The sequence below is a fragment of the Amia ocellicauda genome, chromosome 19 (genome assembly GCF_036373705.1).
Source record: "Amia ocellicauda isolate fAmiCal2 chromosome 19, fAmiCal2.hap1, whole genome shotgun sequence".
NCBI lineage: Eukaryota > Metazoa > Chordata > Actinopteri > Amiiformes > Amiidae > Amia > Amia ocellicauda.
In genome coordinates, this window is record NC_089868.1 from 12,737,371 (window position 1) to 12,756,114 (window position 18,744).

The following is an 18,744-nucleotide window of genomic DNA, read 5'->3' on the forward strand; positions in this document are numbered from 1 at the left end:
ACCCAGTTTTCTTTCGTTTCTAAAATAATAAATAGTGTGACAGTGGTCTGAGAGGAACTCCAATCCTCACATGACTAAGAGATCTCTTAGGATTTGTGAGTCAAGGCCATCGTGTCTCTGTTTTAATGTGTGCTGTGCAGTGTCCAGGGAAAGTGACAGGCAAGGTAGACCACTTATTAAATCCCAGTTTGTGTGTCATGTGCATCTTTGCTCAAGTCTAAAAGGACACAGTTAGACTGTCCAATTTTGGTGAGCTTGTGCAAATTGTAGCCTCTTTTTCCTATTTGTAGTGGAGATGAGTGGTAACCGGTGGGGTCTTCTGCTGTTGTAGCCCATCCGCCTCAAGGTTGTACGTGTTGTGGCTTCACAAATGCTTTGCTGCATACCTCGGTTGTAACGAGTGGTTATTTCAGTCAAAGTTGCTCTTCTATCAGCTTGAATCAGTCGGCCCATTCTCCTCTGACCTCTAGCATCAACAAGGCATTTTCGCCCACAGGACTGCCGCATACTGGATGTTTTTCCCTTTTCACACCATTCTTTGTAAACCCTAGAAATGGTTGTGCGTGAAAATCCCAGTAACTGAGCAGATTGTGAAATACTCAGACCGGCCCGTCTGGCACCAACAACCATGCCACGCTCAAAATTTCCGCACCTTTCTTTCCCATTCAGACATTCAGTTTGGAGTTCAGGAGATTGTCTTGACCAGGACCACACCCCTAAATGCATTGAAGCAACTGCCATGTGATTGGTTGGTTAGATAATTGCATTAATGAGAAATTGAACAGGTGTTCCTAATAATCCTTTAGGTGAGTGTATATATATACATTTTAAAACCAGACCTATAATGTATAACCTAACACAACTCTGTCAGTCTGCCAAGATGGGCATTTAGCTCTGTAGGGTAAGATGATGTTGCTGTGTCACAGCTGGAGGAGACCAGCTTTGTCCACGACTGGATTCATTCAACTATGTGAAATCATGCAGGGATCCGTTCTCTTGCAAGATCTTTATCTGAATGTTTTCTTAAATTTCAGGAAATGGAGACTCTTAGACAGGACAGCCAGAAAAGTTTTCCTCTTCACAACAAACTGAATCATAGTGCCATCCCTGACCACTTTTATATTGTCAGGATTATCATTAACACCTAACTACGCATAAGACAAAATGCCAAAATGAAACTGGCAGTGTGTTGTAAGGGATGATCAGAGGAGACCCCTTTTTCCATCACCTCTGGCTTTCCAGTTTTGTTCTACTTTCACCCTCCTCATCCAAAAGGAAAAACCTGCTCTGTTTTACTTTGGTCATTGTTGCAATGGATTGACATATTTGGGCTACTAACATGAATTATATGATCGGGGGTAACATAATGTAGTATGACTACTTATTATTACATGCTATTATGGACACTTACCATAATAATAACAACCATAATTATACCGCTGCTGCCTAGTTTTTGTGATGGAACTGCATAACAGCCATGCATTTTGATTGGTCCATATCTGTCAGAGGTATATGATATTGAAGCCTGTTTATCTGCAAAAAGCAAGAGACGCAGACATATACTTATTGCAAAATTGTTAGCCTACATTGTATGAGTTTAGTATTTTATTGGTTGTATTGCACATCAATCACAATAAAGTATGTGTATATATATATATATATATATATATATTTATTACAATGAAGAAATGCACTTTGTGGGAGTGTAAATCAACAGGAATCTCAGGAAGAAGACAAGAATAAATCGAGAAAACTGATTATAATCTGTCATCTTTTAGCCTTCTAACAGGAGCACTTTAGATGGACATCAATCAGATAAAAATTGATAGGCAAGATACTTATCGGCAGTAGTTCTTCCCCAGGGTCACACAGTGCCACCTCTGTGTTTTCTATGCAAGGGAAATCTGCTTTTCTTATTATAAATGATTAGTATTTATTTATTGGCAGACGTCCTTATACAGGGCAAGAAAATATGTGTGTCGTTAGGCATTATTTGTGTGCATGTTTCTTAAAGAGAACAAGTGAACCACTGGAAAGGAAAATAATATAAGTTAACTTCCCCAAGTATCCAGGAGTTAATGACAGTGAAACATTGTAACAATCACAATCAGAAATTACCAAGAGTTACCAAGAGATCTAATTCACCACACCTCTTTATAATTTATTCAATGAAAGGATTAGGATTGTTTACAAAGATACATAGTATTATATATCAGTGGTAATCAAGTCAGTGGTCCCCATTATGTAGGGAAAATAACTATTTTTTGGTTCATGTTCAAACTGAGCCTTCAGTTACTTCAATGAATGTGTAGCGTAAGGTACACTTATAAAATTCAATTAAAGATGTGAATTTATAGTATCACCTTATCACGAATCCTTCCGTGACCAAATCAAAGACCATGGGATCACATATGATAACACACAAATCGTTAAACAAAAAAGGTTATGAACACATTGACTACAATACCGGCTAGTAAGACGAAGGTGAGTCTCTCATTAGTATTATTAGTCAGACATTAAATACTACGCAGGTTAGTATTTATGTCAGGTAACTTCTCGTTATATACATATCAGTCTCATTTACGTTTAGGTGCCGAGAAAGATCCTATCATTACTTGTTACCACAATTAACTGATTATTATTCAATGATTAAGGATAGGCAGTGCCACCAATAATCTAATGTCTATTAACGTGTGTCAATTTCAGACTAAACAGTTAAACAGGAATGAGAAGATATTTCTCAGCGTTGACAGATTTTATTTCTAAAATTATCAACAAAACAGTTTAATGCAACACACATTTATATTTAAGAAAACTAAATGATATTACACATTCTAGAGTTATGAATCACAGATTAACATTTCTAATTGATTTCTCAAATGTCATGAATCATGAACTCCAAACTGTTAAACTTATCTGAACTTCGTCGCAGAGAGGCCTCTCTGGCTTCGGGCTCAGATAACAGCACACGGCACGAGGTCCGTGTGTTTTGGAACAAAGGCAGTCCGGTTCGGCTTCGTCCAAGAACTTCCACTCAGTCGATGCACCTGGAAGTCGGGGTTTCGCAAAAGTAGAGTCGTTTCCAAACAGATTTTCCACTGGTTTGAAGGCTCCAAGGTTGTGCACAAAATCTTCTTTGTAAGCAGGGTTTCCACCGTAGTTACTTGAAGACAAAGTCTTTGAGGAAAGCAGGGCCCTGTTTGTTCCAAGGGTCAAGTTTCTTAAGACTCAAATAGCTATTTAAATGACTGACACTTTCGTATATTGTCCAGCTGTAAAACTCCACTGATCAGGTGGGCACAGGCGGGCAGCGCAGTCTGTAAAGTTCTTTATTTAATAAAGTCCTTTAAAATAATTCTTCGTACGGCTCAATCTCCTTCTCCCAGTTTAACTCTTCTGTTGCCGGCAAAGACTTGGTTGGTTTCTGGTTCCGGTTCTGGCAACAGAGCTACAGGTTGAGCTGTGGCAGCGAGTTTCTGGTTCAGGTGAGAGAGAGAGATAAAAAGGCCGTGCGCTGTTCCTTATAGTCTGTCAGATCAATAGGTGATTGGTTCTTGAATTTTTGAGATTGGATTTTGGTTTCAGCCCCCAGTGTCCTATTGGAGGGGGGCTTGATTTATGACTGATGTCAATCCATGCCATCTTTTGGAAATGCCGGTTGGCCCGTGTTCGTAGCTCTATGTCGGGATTTCGGCTCTCGTCCACTTCAAAGAGTTTTTATCACCTACAGGCCCCTTTCTCCAGACATTTCACAGCAGGACTCCAAACCATTCGGCCCATTCTCGGTGCCATCCTCCCCAAAACTGTCACTCTGATGCAAACCAGTTCCAAGCTGATGAGCTAAGGAAATCTGATAACTTTGGGGGGGGAGAGGTCTTCTTTAGATCAGTGCTTCAGCTCAGAGCCAAAATGCTCTTATCAAAATACACCCAACATAACGCTACAAATGCAAAAGTACTTAAACCCACCTTTTACTTAATTTATAAAACAATGATATATTTAATCATGGAGGACTGGAATATATAGTGCCTGGTCCATCAAATACCAGAATATCCAGATTATTAAACTGAATTATTGAATTATAAACCAATTGTTGCCCTGTCATTTGTGCAGTGTGAATCCAGGGAGTTCAAACAGGGAGCCCTAAACTTGGGTATTAAGTTACATGGTTGCATGGGGTTTTGATTATTATCCTACTACCCTCTGATGGGTTTTTTATATTTTAATCAAGATATACATGACAAAACTTCTCAAATAAAGTGGCTACATTTGTATTTATGTTTTTTTGAACAATTACTCAAACTACCTATTCTAAGGAAAAATAATAAATACTTTTGAAAACCACAGAGAGCGCGTTGATCTATCGATTTATTACCATATAATTTATATATACGTGTAACTACAGTTCCCGCAGGCTTCACACTGACCGATTGGAATCAATACAGGAGACTCGACCATCACATGTAAGATTTGTCGGACAGCGACACCTACTGGGAACAAATAAAAACTGCGAGTTAACTCTGTGCAGGGAGTGAGGCAGATGGGTCCTCCTCTTCCTCTTGTGTTTACCGATGCAATTGCTGGTGTCACGTTAATGTTGCGCAGATTCCAGCTGTACTGCGACGATCTGCGCGGCTCCACCAATGGGATCGGCGCAATCCTGCAGCTCTGTGCAGATCGCGACCAACGGGCAGAGTTCCACAATTCTGCGCCGATCTGCACAATTCCGGCGATCCCATTGGTGGAGAGGCGCAGATCCGCGCAGAACCGTGGAAATCTGCGCTACACGAACGCGATCTGTGTTTGCTGCCAGACATCCCGTGGACTGTGGGAGGGACACGCATTCCCAGCCTTGGAAGAAGACTTGTCTGCAGTCGGGGAATCTTCTTTGTAGGGGAAATCGAAAGAAAATAATATATGTCTTCTCAGCGGTCAAATAATTTTAATTAAACTGTATGGAGAGGTTTTAAATAGTAACTCAACATCATGGACTTCAACGTCAAAAGATTAGCAGCTGACGCCGGCACTTTCCTTAGTCGAGCAGTTCAGGTAAATATACCATGTAATACACTTACGTAGGATTTTACTTTTAAATTAGTCTCTTTGGGCTCTTTCTGGATCCCCTCGGCCGAGCTTGGCGCGCCCGGAGACGGTGTCCACGCACAGGAAAACCCGGTGCTCAGCGTGGGGCCTGCCGAGATGCTAGTGTCACGAGTTTAGAGGAAGCGGGCCTTTGGGCGTTGGTTTAACGGGTTTGTATACAATTAATAAAAAAAAGATGTTTCTGTAACAGGGTGACATTAGATTTTGTATGACTATTTTAACTTAAAAAAAAAAGTAAACAAGCGCAAACCTAGAAAATGCAGTTTCACTTTCTATTGAAATTGCAATGCTGCCAAGGATAAGTTATAGGCTGATGAAAATCACCCGTCAAACCCATTTGGCAAAATAAATGTAAACAGGGCAAGGTAATGATTAATCCGAATTAGTTCATGTTTAAGTTAGATGTAATAAGATCAGCGAATAAACGAGAAAAAACAATCACTGATGTGTCATTTCTTTATTGACTGCAGATGTTCCTTTTCGTTCAATGGTTACAGTTACATTTGGTTTTGTTATTATATAGTCTAGTGTAGAAGCACCCTCTATTTCTCATAAATATGTGTGTATATATACATAATTGGAAATTAATATATATGTGTGTGTTATACCGATTATTGAGCTAGACAGTGATTCTAGGGGGTGATTCAACAAGTGCAAAAACTTTATAATTCAAGGGCTGCACCACAGATGTAGTTTTACCCTTTAAATACCCTCATTTTCCAATAATTTAACAATAAAAGGCATTTTTGTTTGAAATTTGTTCCATTATTGTTGTTGTTATTATAGTTTACAGAAGAAAAGCTTGGCCAGGCAGAGAAGACCGAGTTGGATGCCCACCTGGAGAAGCTTTTAGGCAGAGCAGAATGCACCAAGCAGTGGACCGAGCGCATCCTGAAGCAGACTGAGGTTCTGCTCCAGCCAAACCCAAGTAAGATCCCGTATTTCACTTTCTTAATAAGGCTTTGATTTTGTTCAGATTATTATCGTCATTAAAATCTTGTATCCCATATGTGTCACTTACAGTCTGCTTTTAAAAACTGAAGAAATTGGTTCAACACAAGGTAAACGGAAGAACAAGATGCTTGTGAAACATCGAGTAGAGGGAGGTTTTGTGTACGAGGGTAATGCTGGGACAAAACATCTCTGTGAGGAAATACAGGATATCAGGCTACTCCATCACTGTTATGCCATAAAGGCAGGATGAGTTCTGCTTTTATCTGCCTGGCTTTCCTCCTTGCGGTTTCAGGTTTCCTCCAGCAATTTCATACCGCACGTCGACGGAGAGCTGAAATTATGTTTACGGATGTCTGTTGTTTAGTTTCTCCAAAGCCAGGTTTTTACCCAGTTGTTAAAGCTAAGGATAGGAGATTAAATTGTCTGTCACCTGGTTGTTTTCTGTCGAGGGCCAAATGGCTGCCAACGTGACAGAGCTGAAGGGGGGGACCCAATTCTTCAGCTGCTGCTTAATCTCAGAGCTGACAGCTGCAGCTTGATTTAAATTGTATGTTGCAGTTTATGCATTTCTCTATAATCATCACAGCCTGGACAATTGTCCATATTTGTGTATGTATTTATTTTATATACAGATGGTGCAGAATTGGTGTACCTAGATAGTGTCCAGAAATGCCACGTGCAGTCTTCAATAGAAAACGACTGGGATTATCCTCTGACAGACTGGCTGTGTCAATGTGGGCACACGCATGTATAGAGCCATAGGTCCATTTCACTAAATGTTTAATAAAGGTTTTCCTGTCAACTCTAGTCACTGCCATTTTAAACCCCTCCAGGCTCATTTTGGCTGCAGTGTTTAATTACAAAACTGGTCACAATGCAACCTGTCCAAGTGTGCAACGCTTTGATTTAGCAGCAGAAATTTTAAAGTAGCACTTAACCCCCAAAACAGTGGCTTTAGTTTCTGATTGGCCAATTGCCTTCTTATGGTAAAGCCTTCACTGACTCTTCAAGAAAATCGCCTTTACTGTTTTCAGAGTAAAAAACTAAAACTAATTAGATTGTGATGGCTAATTATTGGTTGCAGTAAATGACCATTCCTAATATAAGAGCAAGTGAAAGTAATAGATTGTGCCGCTGTTTGTTCTGAATTCCTCCAGGCCTTTTTTTCTGAATCTTGCCTGCAGTGGTTTTAGAGACGGATTACATAAGATATCATTTTTAATTGTAATTCCACAGGCTATTTGTCAGTTTACCACAAAGTCTTGGAATAGTGCTATACAATATAAAGTGAAGGAAGTTCATGACATCATTGCCTTTATATGGGGGTTCACTGTAGCATGTCATTTTACTGGGAAGCTGTTTATCAGAATACACAGTGACAGGTTGATCTGTTCAGCTCAATCACACAGTTAAAAGCTGTCATCTGCTTGCACTGCAGCAATAAGCCTGTGTGTGTGACAAGTCTGGAAATGTTTAGTCCATTCCTGTCCCCCCCCCCCTGTTCTTTCTAATATATGTTTCTATTACAAATCTAAACTAGAAAGATTAATTTCCCTCGGTGTGTAACTTGGCCCTAAACAACTCTCGGTATACCATGTATTACACAGTTATTTATTTTTCTTTGTTCTGTCCAAGGTGCAGAGATCCTCGTGAAGTCTTATGACTCTTCTGTCTTAATTGAGTTTGCCTGCTTTAATTTGCAGATGTTAGAATAGAAGAATTTCTGTATGAGAAACTGGAAAAAAAAGTCCCCACCCGGATGAACAACCACGAACAGCTGGGACAGTATATGATTGAATCTGGGAATGAGTGTGGACCAGGAACTGCCTACGGTAAGGGCTTTGTTAGTCAACAGTCATTTAGAAAAGTCAATAATGCACTGTAATTGAATGTTTTATTGCCCTGTCCTTTTAAGAGTTTCACTGCAGCACGAATCATTCCATTAAAATGTTGAATTGTAAATGTAGCTCATTTAAAAGCCATGTTGGATTTAGCTATGTGGTAAGTGAGGATAGGCATCACCCATTTTTAATGCACTCTGACCATTAATTACTTTTATATATCTGCAAAAAGATTAGATAATACACTAATTCATATTGTGTAGATTTTAAGTTATCTGACATGCTTAAACTCCGATATCTGTAATTGTCTAATTTATGTTGTGTACTTTTTGTGTGTGCTTTTTCCATTAACATATCCCAGTGATGTAATGACCATATGAGACGCATATTGATTTAGACTGACCACTCTAATTAAGTTTCTGCTGGGTGTTTGTGTGCACCGGGAAATAACGCTACAGAGATTAGCTCTGTATCGCCTACGGTGGAAAATAACTTCATTATCCATTCAGTTGGGGACACTCCTGCAGCTCTAAAACTGTCTTGCAAATCCTTGTGTAGGAAACGCTCTCATCAAGTGCGGAGAGACCCAGAAGGAGATTGGGAGCGCGGAGAGGGAGTTCATACAGAGCTCAGCCATTAACTTCCTTACACCTTTCAGAAACTTCCTGGAGGGGGATTTCAAAACCATTTCAGTGAGTTAAATCATGCACTCGCTCTCTTTAATGCACAGAGAAATCTTCGCTCCCCACATATCTTTGAAAGCTGAAGTGTTGAACAAGTGTAACTAATTAAAAAAAGAATAAGTTAAATAATTTTCTGTGACGCTCATGCTAAATACTCTATTGAATTGAAAGGAATTGCAATGTGCAGGTATTTGGTTTCCACTTCTTATTTTTGTGTAATAAAGATTTCCCGATGGTGATTAACATCTAGGTTAATCACTTCTCTGTGATCTGTGTGATATTTCTGTTAATAGACTAGAAACGCACCTTTTGCAAATCCCACAGAACACTTTAAAACATTTAATTTCAATTGTGAAATCTCAGGGTGGGTACAGTGCTCAGTCATCAGGGCTATCCCATTCTGTGCACAGAGTGTCAGTGTGTTTGGGGTTCACCCTTTAACCGGTACACTGTACTTGGCAACACACACCACAGTGCAGTCACCTATACTCACCTAGTTAAACTCGATACTGACACCAATTCACAGAAGTGGAACCAGTTCACAGTGAAGTAAAACATGACATTTCCTCCGTGTTATTGAAACCGTAAGATGAAGCCAAGCAGATGCATAATCTGTTGAATAATGTTCTCTGTTAGGTTGAAATGTTAAGTGGCTGACTACTGTGAAGTAAGTAGTTATCCAGTTTGAAGCATGGACACGTTTAAACTCGATGCCCCTGCGTTTCACTCTAGGTTTAATTGGTGGAATAACACCATTGCCTCTCTAGGTCCTAAAAAGATGTGCGGCAAGCTGAAGTGCATGAGTGGGAATGACGGGCTTTGCAGTGCAAGATTAACAGACCCTTGCCGTCGATGCACTGTTAAAAATGTCAAACGTGATTTTCAGCAGTTTTTGAATTCTGGGAATTGTCTCTGATTTTCATCATAATGGAAAATCAGCACAAACAAAAACTGTTCTTTGAAATAAATTAATAATATATACATACAGATTTTTTTTTTCTTTTTTTTCTCAGAAAGAACGCAAGCTATTGCAGAATAAGCGTTTGGACCTGGATGCTGCGAAAACCAGACTGAAGAAAGCCCGGGTAGCTGAGGCCAGGGCAGCAGTAAGTGTGTCTAATTCTGGTGTTATTCAATCCAACAGCAGCCACATCTCTTAGGTTTGCCTTTTTTTGTCCCCTAGCTGTTCTTTCAGAAGTTCAGTTCTACATCTACTGTGGCTCCAAAATAACCACCCACAGCCAAATACAAGTACAGCTAGATAATTCTGCTTCTAGTAGGAACACTTTGAAAGTGTCACAGTTTTCAGTTCCAATTTTCAAATCCCAAGTTAATTGAGTTGCTAGACTGTGTTCCTGCTTGCCTTGCTGACTCATTTACCAGTCCTGTTCACAGCGTTCCATCCACTTTAACACTGCACTGACAAAACACCTTTCCCTCAGGTGTAATGACACGCATAGTGCAGTCACACCTTAGGGAAGGTACCTTGTTGTTAAATAATTATTAGTCCCTAAAAAAAAAAAAAAAAAAAAAAAATCACAGTGCTTGTTTGCATCAGCGTGATGTCTGAACTGTGATTGTCAGTTAGTGCTGAGTCTATCCTTGTTAATATAAAGCAAGTAAAGTGCAAAATACTATTTAGGTGGTACAGTCATTAGTGTAAATTGACTATACATAACTTTTACCCCACTTAAAAGACATTTAAGCCATAGTTCCCGAGGACCCTCTACCCTACCAAGCTCTCAATTACTTAATTTAACCCTTAGAAACCAGCAGGGTAGGGGGTCCTCTGGGGACCCCCTGCTCTAAAGAAACCATGATATGTGTTGTAGCAGCATAATTTGAAATGAGGCCCATATTAAGGATATTAAGGATCTATGGAATGTATTCCTTGTCTGCAATGAATTTGATTCTAGTTTTATATTGGAAGCATTTCATTACCCTCAGAAAAAAAATGTATTTGCTTCTGTACTGAAAGGTGGCAGTATAGGACCCAGTGTCCAGAACTGGAATGAACTGCTTATGCTTGTGGGCGGTGCAAGATGTGAATTTCTTGGAAATGGGGGGTGAGCGTTGGTGCAGTGTTTGATCCCATCATGGGTTGTGCTACTGGGACACTTTCAGCAGGGTTGTGGTAAGGAAAGGGAGAAATGTTTCATCTGTGTGTTTTGTACATAGTTTCCATAAGGAAATTGTTACAGTACATGATATGGGCTTCTGCAGTTCTTCCATGTATCATTTACTGTGGTCATGGGTTTAAATGCGAGTCTTTCCAAAAAATCTGGATGTGTAGGGAAACATTCAGATGGTTTACCTCCCCCAATTGTATGTTATTTGTTATGACTGCATTTGTAATCATACAGTAAAACTTTTTCCAAGACTGGAAGTTCTAGCAGTCAGTAGAAACTAGGGACACACAAAGTCCTCTGCTGTGATATAAGAGGCAGAGGCCAAGATGCCCCTTCCTTTCCCTCTCTTAATAAGAAAGCAAACTGCTGAGGGTCGGGTGAAATGTGGGAGCTTTCTTACCTTGAAAGCATTAGTCAATCTTGGCTTGTGTGCCTGCCGAGTTTCATACCTGTCTTGTTTTTATCTCTGTGTGCCTCCGTGTGCTTTAGCAACTTAACTCGTCTCCTCCTGTGGCCGATAACCCAATGGTAAATTTCACTTACATGCTCAACTTCCTGCATGTCAAATGGCTGAAGGTTTGTTGCCTCTGTTCAGAGTTTCCTTACTCTTTGGATTTTGTGCTTTCTCTTGCTGTTGCAGATGTGCTTAAATTTGGAAACACAGAGTGTGTTCACTATTCTTTGTCAGTCCATATTTTGGGACTTGGCTGGCCCACCTGATTCATGACCTGGTTACCTAGGCATCTGGAGGTTTGGATTTTAGTGCCATTGAAACACGATAGCCTTTCATTAGGATTATTCCACAAAATGAGTCGGAGCACTGCCTGGCCACATCACAATTAACAAGCCTAATAGATAGGTGTTTTCTAATTGCTATTATGGAGTAGTCCTGTGCCTGCATGATAATAACTATCATATCTGTGACGGTATTTTATAATCCTTAATAACAGGCCTTTGGAGCGGAGTAGTGGAACAGTAGGTTTTTGCCCAGAGCTGGAGAAAATAAAATGTTGCCTACTCGGTGCTCCAACTTTTTCTTTAATACTTAGTTTTATGTTTGACCATTTTACGTTTGATTTTAATTTGAATGCAGGGGCGACTGGTTAAGTTAGCTTTTTACGGAACTACGACATAGCTGTTTGAAAAATGTGCAGGTGTATGTTATGTAATGAAAAAACTAAATTATTCAAATCCACAAAGGGAGTCAAAAATCAAACAAAGCACATATTCCTTAGCTGCTGTCAGACAGATGGCCCTGCCCCTTGAATACCATATTGTCAGTGGGCGATCCGTTTAGATTCGCTATTTTAGTTCTAACAATGTTTTTTTTTTTTAAACGGAATAACAATAATACAAAAAGTTAATAAACTCAAGTCAGGCAGCAGTCCTTTGTCAGGAAGTTGCTGTAATGTGATTTGATCTGTATACAGCATGCTCTGTTGTTCCAGCTTCAGGCTGTCTGCCAAAAAAGCATTTTAATGATTTTTATTATATAAGTATTTTCAAATAAAAATTTGAATGAAGTTACATTATTAAGATTAGTTGAGCTGTAATAATTACAAACAATTCTGTGTTTTAAGGACAGCAGCAAGAGAAGGCATTTTGAGATTGTTTTATGTGATATTGAGTGTATATTTTAACATTTTGTTGTCTGTGTGTGGAAGAACTGTGAATGAAGTGAGATGCCACATACGTTGTTGAGAGGTAGTGTAAAAAAAAAGTTGTAGGAGAGCTGTTGTGAAAGTATTTAGTTTTACAGATGGTTTTTACATGTTAATGATTTTGTGCATATGATTCATGCAATTTGGATACCAGCCCATTTTAAAAAATTACTGATTTATTTAGTGTTGGTACACTGAAGACAAGTCAAATATTTTGTTCCCCCTAGAGATAATTTAAATTGTTAAATAAAGGGTGACTCTTAAGCTTAAAAAAAAAATCACATTTGAGTTGATTTAAAATAAGAAAATGAATTTCCTATCAACTCAGCTGAGTTTATGTTGACTTTGATGTGGGATGTTGTCTGAACACCAGGTCTGTCACTTGGCTTCGTCATTCCAAAAATCAGCCATGGGAGCATCTTGTTGTGATGTCACTTTCTGTTTTGCATGGCCACACAACCAGAGTACAGGTTTGCACAGCACCCATCATCTCTAAAGGACAAATAATCAATTTATATAAAGTCACCAACAGATTGAAAGGTCACTGAAACATGCAGTGTAAAGCCGCAACCTTCACCGCAATGTGCCTGTGTATATTTGTTACTTTAAGTGGATCATTTTACATTTGGTCTTAGCCTTGAGTCCCAAGTAGCTAGGCCATAATAATTTGACAGGCGTCCTTCTTTGTGATGAATAAACACAGTTGATAGCTCTCTAGTGTATCTTGTATAGGGTAATACATTTATTTTTTGCTGCTGCATCAATTTTTCATTCTAAATACTGTGTCATTGTGTTAAATGCTTACTAGATGTGGGCAGAGGAAGTGACAAAGGTAAGTTCAATGTTTGCCAATGCACGGGTTGTTTTTTGCACTGGCTTCTTAAATGTATTGCTTGTGACAGATTTCATGAAAACAGTTGTCAACCAGTCAGCCAAAGAGCTATAGATGTGAAATGTTCTGTCATTCACCATGTTGTTTTCTATTGTCATGTGTATTTGAATTGATTTGTGTTACATATTTTGTTACATGTTTTTTCTAGTTCTTGTTTTTCTTCCTTCGCCCCCCTTTTCTGCACTGAAGTTTCCACCCATTTCAGCATGGCATTTTATTTTAAATGCCGATATAGACATGTTTATCACACTAACTTAAAAAAGTAATGTGAAAAGGAGGTGTTAAGTGGTGGGTCTGCGCTGATCGTTGTCACATTGTAAAGTCTTTTTATAAGTGTATGACTTAAGAGAAGTTGTCAGGCTTTTTTTGTGTCTGATTGCCTGACAGGCAGAGCAGGAGCTCAGAATAACTCAGAGCGAGTTCGATCGGCAGGCAGAGATCACCAGACTCCTGTTGGAAGGAATCAGTAGCACTCATGTAAGTCTCTTAGCAAAACGGAAAATGAAGGCCGTGTTCTGTGGGATACCACTGTCCGAACATATTGCATAGCTTTCTTTTGGGGAAGATTGCATTAATATACAGGATATACAGGATAAAATGGCACCCAAGAAAACAAAATTCCTTCTGCACAGCTGATCACAGAACAAGTGTTTCAAAGACTCCGGTTCTCCCTGCTTTTGAACTTGATACGTAGAGCACATGGTATCTTAACAGTTGATGGACTAAGGATCCTACTTTAATTTCATTCTTAACATGTGGCCGGCACTCCAGTAGTCAGGAGTGACTTTGATCAGTCATATTGTGATTGCATTGATCGTTGTACTGTATAGAGGAAGAAACAATGGACACATGAGTTTATGCGCTTAATCTGGGAATAAAGCAGAATATAAGATTGATTTCCTCTTATGTATATAAATTGATCATCTGGATCATTTGGAGTCCGTGGATATGAATTGGAGAATATGAACTTTCATGTTTTGTACTTTTTCGTGTGTTTTATGCTGCCATCTCACTGAAGTCGAATGTGTTGCAGGCGCATCATCTCCGCTGCCTGAATGACTTTGTAGAAGCCCAGTCCACGTACTACGCACAGTGTTACCAGTACATGGTGGACCTGCAGAAACAGCTGGGAAGGTATGGCATATTCAACACAATACTTCCAAGGCCCATTTTATTTCATCACATAAAAGCCAGCAATGCGCTCGGAAGAAATGCGCTTATCGTCTTTCAAGAACAACCGCTTCCAGATTTATATTTACTTTCAGGCCACAGCAATTTTCATTTAACACGCTTTAATTCAAGGACGCAAGCCCAATTAGCTCTCCTTTTTATTGGCAGAAGATATTAATGAAACAAGTTAAGGGGCCATGGTGCACACTCCATCAGTGGCTGTATGAACCTGAAAAATGAACTACACTTGGCATATTATGTATGCATGAGCATTTCATTGAACGTCTTCTACTTTTTCAGCCGGTATAAATAGAAGTCTTAAGTTCTCGCACTCCCAGGGAAAGGCCGTTTAAAAAGGCTTTTTTTTTTTTCCCTAAGAGGACAATTATTTTCCTTTTTTTTTTTTTTTTTTTTCCTTCCCTAAAGCAATACGAAAGGAATTGACATCATAAACTAGCTATTTAAATGACCAAAATTGTTATAGACTAATAATAATAATTTTGTATTTTGCTGGTAACACTTTTTAACACTCGCAGCCATGTAATATTAAAAGGGCAAATTATGTTCATCCTAAATTTAACTGGAGTTCCACAATGAACCCTGTATTCTGTCTGTTTGCTTGTTGACTGTGATCACATGACACAGTCACTGCCCACTTGACCCGACCTGCGGCCACACTGTCCCCCCAGCTTGGAGATGGGCCTGTTCAAGCAGTGAACTTTAATGCTCTGCTGAGAACAAGAAGCCAGTGGGTTTTTTCCTCACGCGTGGATCACATTACTCTCTTGCCTTTTTGTGTCTCTGTTTGTCCTCAGAATAATGCAGGGTTGTGGAATAAAATAACTAAGACCTAACAGAATTCTGCACAATCAGTATTTTTCTCGATCTAGATCTTGGCAGTTGAAATGGAAATGTCGTGGTATTACTTATTTCTCTATTGGACAGATTTCAATCTTTCCCGGGGGGAATAAAATCCTAACGTGTGTTTATTGGGTCTCGTCTCCACAGCTTTCCATCCACGTTTTCTTCTAACAACAATCAGTCTCCCTCGCGTTCTGGGCCCAGCGTCTCTGTCCCCACCATCCCCGTCTCGGCCTCCCTCTCTGCCCCGTCCAACTCCATGAGCTCTCCGGGCTTCAACGAGCTGCGGGCGTCCAGCGGCAGCAGGAAGGCCCGGGTGCTGTACGATTACGACGCGGCGGGCAGTAGCGAGCTGTCTTTACTGGCCGATGAGGTAGGGTCATCGTCGCAACGCTCTTTGGGGGTTCACCGCAGTCAAGCAACCATCTGCCTGGATATTCGCAGTGGGCTACACAGGCTTTAAGATAATAGTCTTCATTCATCATCTAGTAGACATGTATGATTGTGTTTTGTAGCATTTTGTTTAGTTTTTAGTTGTTGTCTTTAGTTTTTTTGCTTAAGGAAGAAATTCAGATCTGTTGCATTTCATGTGCTGTGCACACACCCATAACTCTTAGCAATATTGTTTTTGTGTGGAAATGAACCACTGTGCCTGATACGCACATTAAGAAAGGTTTGTATCTGACTGCGTTTCTGCTTCAGTAAGTCTCTAAAGCAGGTTTATTTAATAAAAAATATTTTGCAGCTCTAGAGCTCTGCAGTCCTATTTAAAAAAAAAAAATTATGAAAAGCATTCTCAATTTAAAGTTTAAGAAAAGAGTGAATATGGAATATTAAAACTACAACAGATGCAAACAATGAATGTTTAACAATTTGGCAGGTAAGAGATAATGCATTATAACTTTTGGTGGAATGTATTATTTAAAACCTAGTGTTTCACGAATTGTGGAAAATACATCAAAGGCCTATTGATTGTTTTCTTATTATTTTCAGTTCCAGGGAGCTGTGTCCTACTGTACTCAGTCAGCTTTATTTAAGGAGTTTATTTATTGAAATGTAGTCTGTTGATCCTATGAAGTAAATGTGCCGTGCCTTTTTTGTGAGGGAGTCAAGTGAAAGGTCTGTTTTTGTCTTCCAGGTGATCACAGTGTGCAGTGTCCCAGGAATGGACTCAGACTGGTTAATGGGAGAGCGGGGAAACCAGAAAGGAAAAGTGCCTATTACCTACCTTGAGCTGCTAAACTGAGCTTCAGTGTGTGCTTATTACAGACGCTTATTACATATTTATATGCATCTAACTTTATATGAAGCAATTTAAAATGTCTTCCACACTTTTGTGTCTTATCGATACCTTAGCAGCTGGCAACAGATGACCAATGGTTATGTGGCAAAGAGCTGCATGCTAAATATCAGAGACCACAATTACTTCCCCTCAGAGCTTTCCATGTAAGTGTGCCAACATGACCATTTCATACTCGTTTGTTTGTTGAGTTTTTTTACTGAATATTTCACTAACTCCCAATGTCGGACTTTGTGTGCTGTAGTGCTAAAAAAATAAATTTCTTACTGCCAAGTGTTCCTTTTGTTTATATGGTTGAAAATCATGAATTACATTTTACAGACTGTTTTTAATCCAAAAAAAAAAAAAATTGCTAACCAACAACAGTGTTGGAGACTATTTTGTTTCTTTCCACGTTTTCTTTCGCCATGTTGAGGGGCTGAGCTTCAGCTTTTTCAGAAATATCTTTACTTTTGTCCTTTCAAATGTGGCAGTTAATAAGTTTATTTTGCAGAATTTCACTTTTTTTTTGTTTGGTAGTTATTGATTTACCAGTCTCTTTCTCAACACATTAACCTTGAGGATAACAAAATTACTTCAAAAACCTCTACAGTGGAACTTCATTAGATTTAGATGTAAATCCAACCCAAAATACCAATAAATGTAGGTACATTGCATCAAGGAACACCTGGCTGAGATGGATTGATGTGCTTTCAATGTGGTCCATGTTTTATTTGATCACCCAAGTGTCAAGACATTTTCAGTTTGTGTTGCTATCATATTTTAAATTCCAGTCTAATGCTGAGCACTTTGTAGTGAGATAGATGTGATGGGAACCCTGAAAAATATTCTTTAATGCAATACATTGTAAATATGATCGAAATCCTATTTCAGGTACAACTATACAACATGAAGGTGAAGTGAATTTGGATATTTGCTGGGTCAATAGTGGTCTTAACTCTAGACCGCACATACTGAAAATGACTGAATGATTTGAAACGATTTGGGCTTTTTATCCCAGGTTGAACTTGCAGGTAATAAAGGCCTCTTTCATTAATGAAGCTTAATCATTATGGTCCCATTATGCAATAAATATAAATGTACAGGTCAGTTGTGTAATGTCTGAAACCAAAAGTACATAAAGAGTTGACTTGCAATTTTTAAGAAGAATGGCAGTATTAAGGGAGAATCATGGCTTCATGCCAGATTAATATGAATTTATTCTTAAACCTACTGCAGCTCTTAGAGTAATTTAGAGTGCAGTATCCTTTTATATAATAGAGGGATATAGTTAGGATACAGGCTTGTACTTATTTTTGTCATTTGATAAAATGTAAAGAAGTGACATGAATTTGTGTGTATATGTATGTATGTATGTATGTGTATGTATATATATATATATATATATATATATATATATACACTCACCTAAAGGATTATTAGGAACACCTGTTCAATTTCTCATTAATGCAATTATCTAACCAACCAATCACATGGCAGTTGCTTCAATGCATTTAGGGGTGTGGTCCTGGTCAAGACAATCTCCTGAACTCCAAACTGAATGTCTGAATGGGAAAGAAAGGTGATTTAAGCAATTTTGAGCGTGGCATGGTTGTTGGTGCCAGACGGGCCGGTCTGAGTATTTCACAATCTGCTCAGTTACTGGGATTTTCACGCACAACCATTTCTAGGGTTTACAAAGAATGGTGTGAAAAGGGAAAAACATCCAGTATGCGGCAGTCCTGTGGGCGAAAATGCCTTGTTGATGCTAGAGGTCAGAGGAGAATGGGCCGACTGATTCAAGCTGATAGAAGAGCAACTTTGACTGAAATAACCACTCGTTACAACCGAGGTATGCAGCAAAGCATTTGTGAAGCCACAACACGTACAACCTTGAGGCGGATGGGCTTCAACAGCAGAAGACCCCACCGGGTACCACTCATCTCCACTACAAATAGGAAAAAGAGGCTACAATTTGCACAAGCTCACCAAAATTGGACAGTTGAAGACTGGAAAAATGTTGCCTGGTCTGATGAGTCTCGATTTCAGAGTCAGAATTTGGCGTAAACAGAATGAGAACATGGATCCATCATGCCTTGTTACCACTGTGCAGGCTGGTGGTGGTGGTGTAATGGTGTGGGGGATGTTTTCTTGGCACACTTTAGGCCCCT

At 39.3% G+C, this 18,744-nt stretch overlaps 1 protein-coding gene across 1 annotated transcript; it reads left to right on the forward strand.

The window, feature by feature from the left end:
- The first annotated feature begins 4,791 nt into the window (after positions 1–4,791).
- Positions 4,792–16,870, forward strand: LOC136714382 (endophilin-B1). Its single transcript, XM_066691862.1, has 9 exons — positions 4,792–5,049; positions 5,890–6,031; positions 7,761–7,889; positions 8,457–8,590; positions 9,595–9,687; positions 13,651–13,740; positions 14,297–14,397; positions 15,442–15,667; positions 16,433–16,870. The coding sequence occupies exons 1-9, from the start codon at positions 4,987–4,989 to the stop codon at positions 16,538–16,540; spliced, it is 1,086 nt and encodes a 361-aa protein (XP_066547959.1). The 5' UTR covers positions 4,792–4,986; the 3' UTR covers positions 16,541–16,870.
- The last annotated feature ends 1,874 nt before the right edge of the window (positions 16,871–18,744 follow it).

Coding starts and splice junctions, on each gene's coding strand:
- LOC136714382 (XM_066691862.1), top strand. CDS start 4,987: ATGGACTTCAACGTCAAAAGATTAGCAGCTGACGCCGGCACTTTCCTT. Junction 6,032..7,760: donor TCTGCTCCAGCCAAACCCAA/GTAAGATCCCGT, acceptor TTTAATTTGCAG/ATGTTAGAATAGAAGAATTT. Junction 8,591..9,594: donor GGGATTTCAAAACCATTTCA/GTGAGTTAAATC, acceptor TTTTTTTCTCAG/AAAGAACGCAAGCTATTGCA.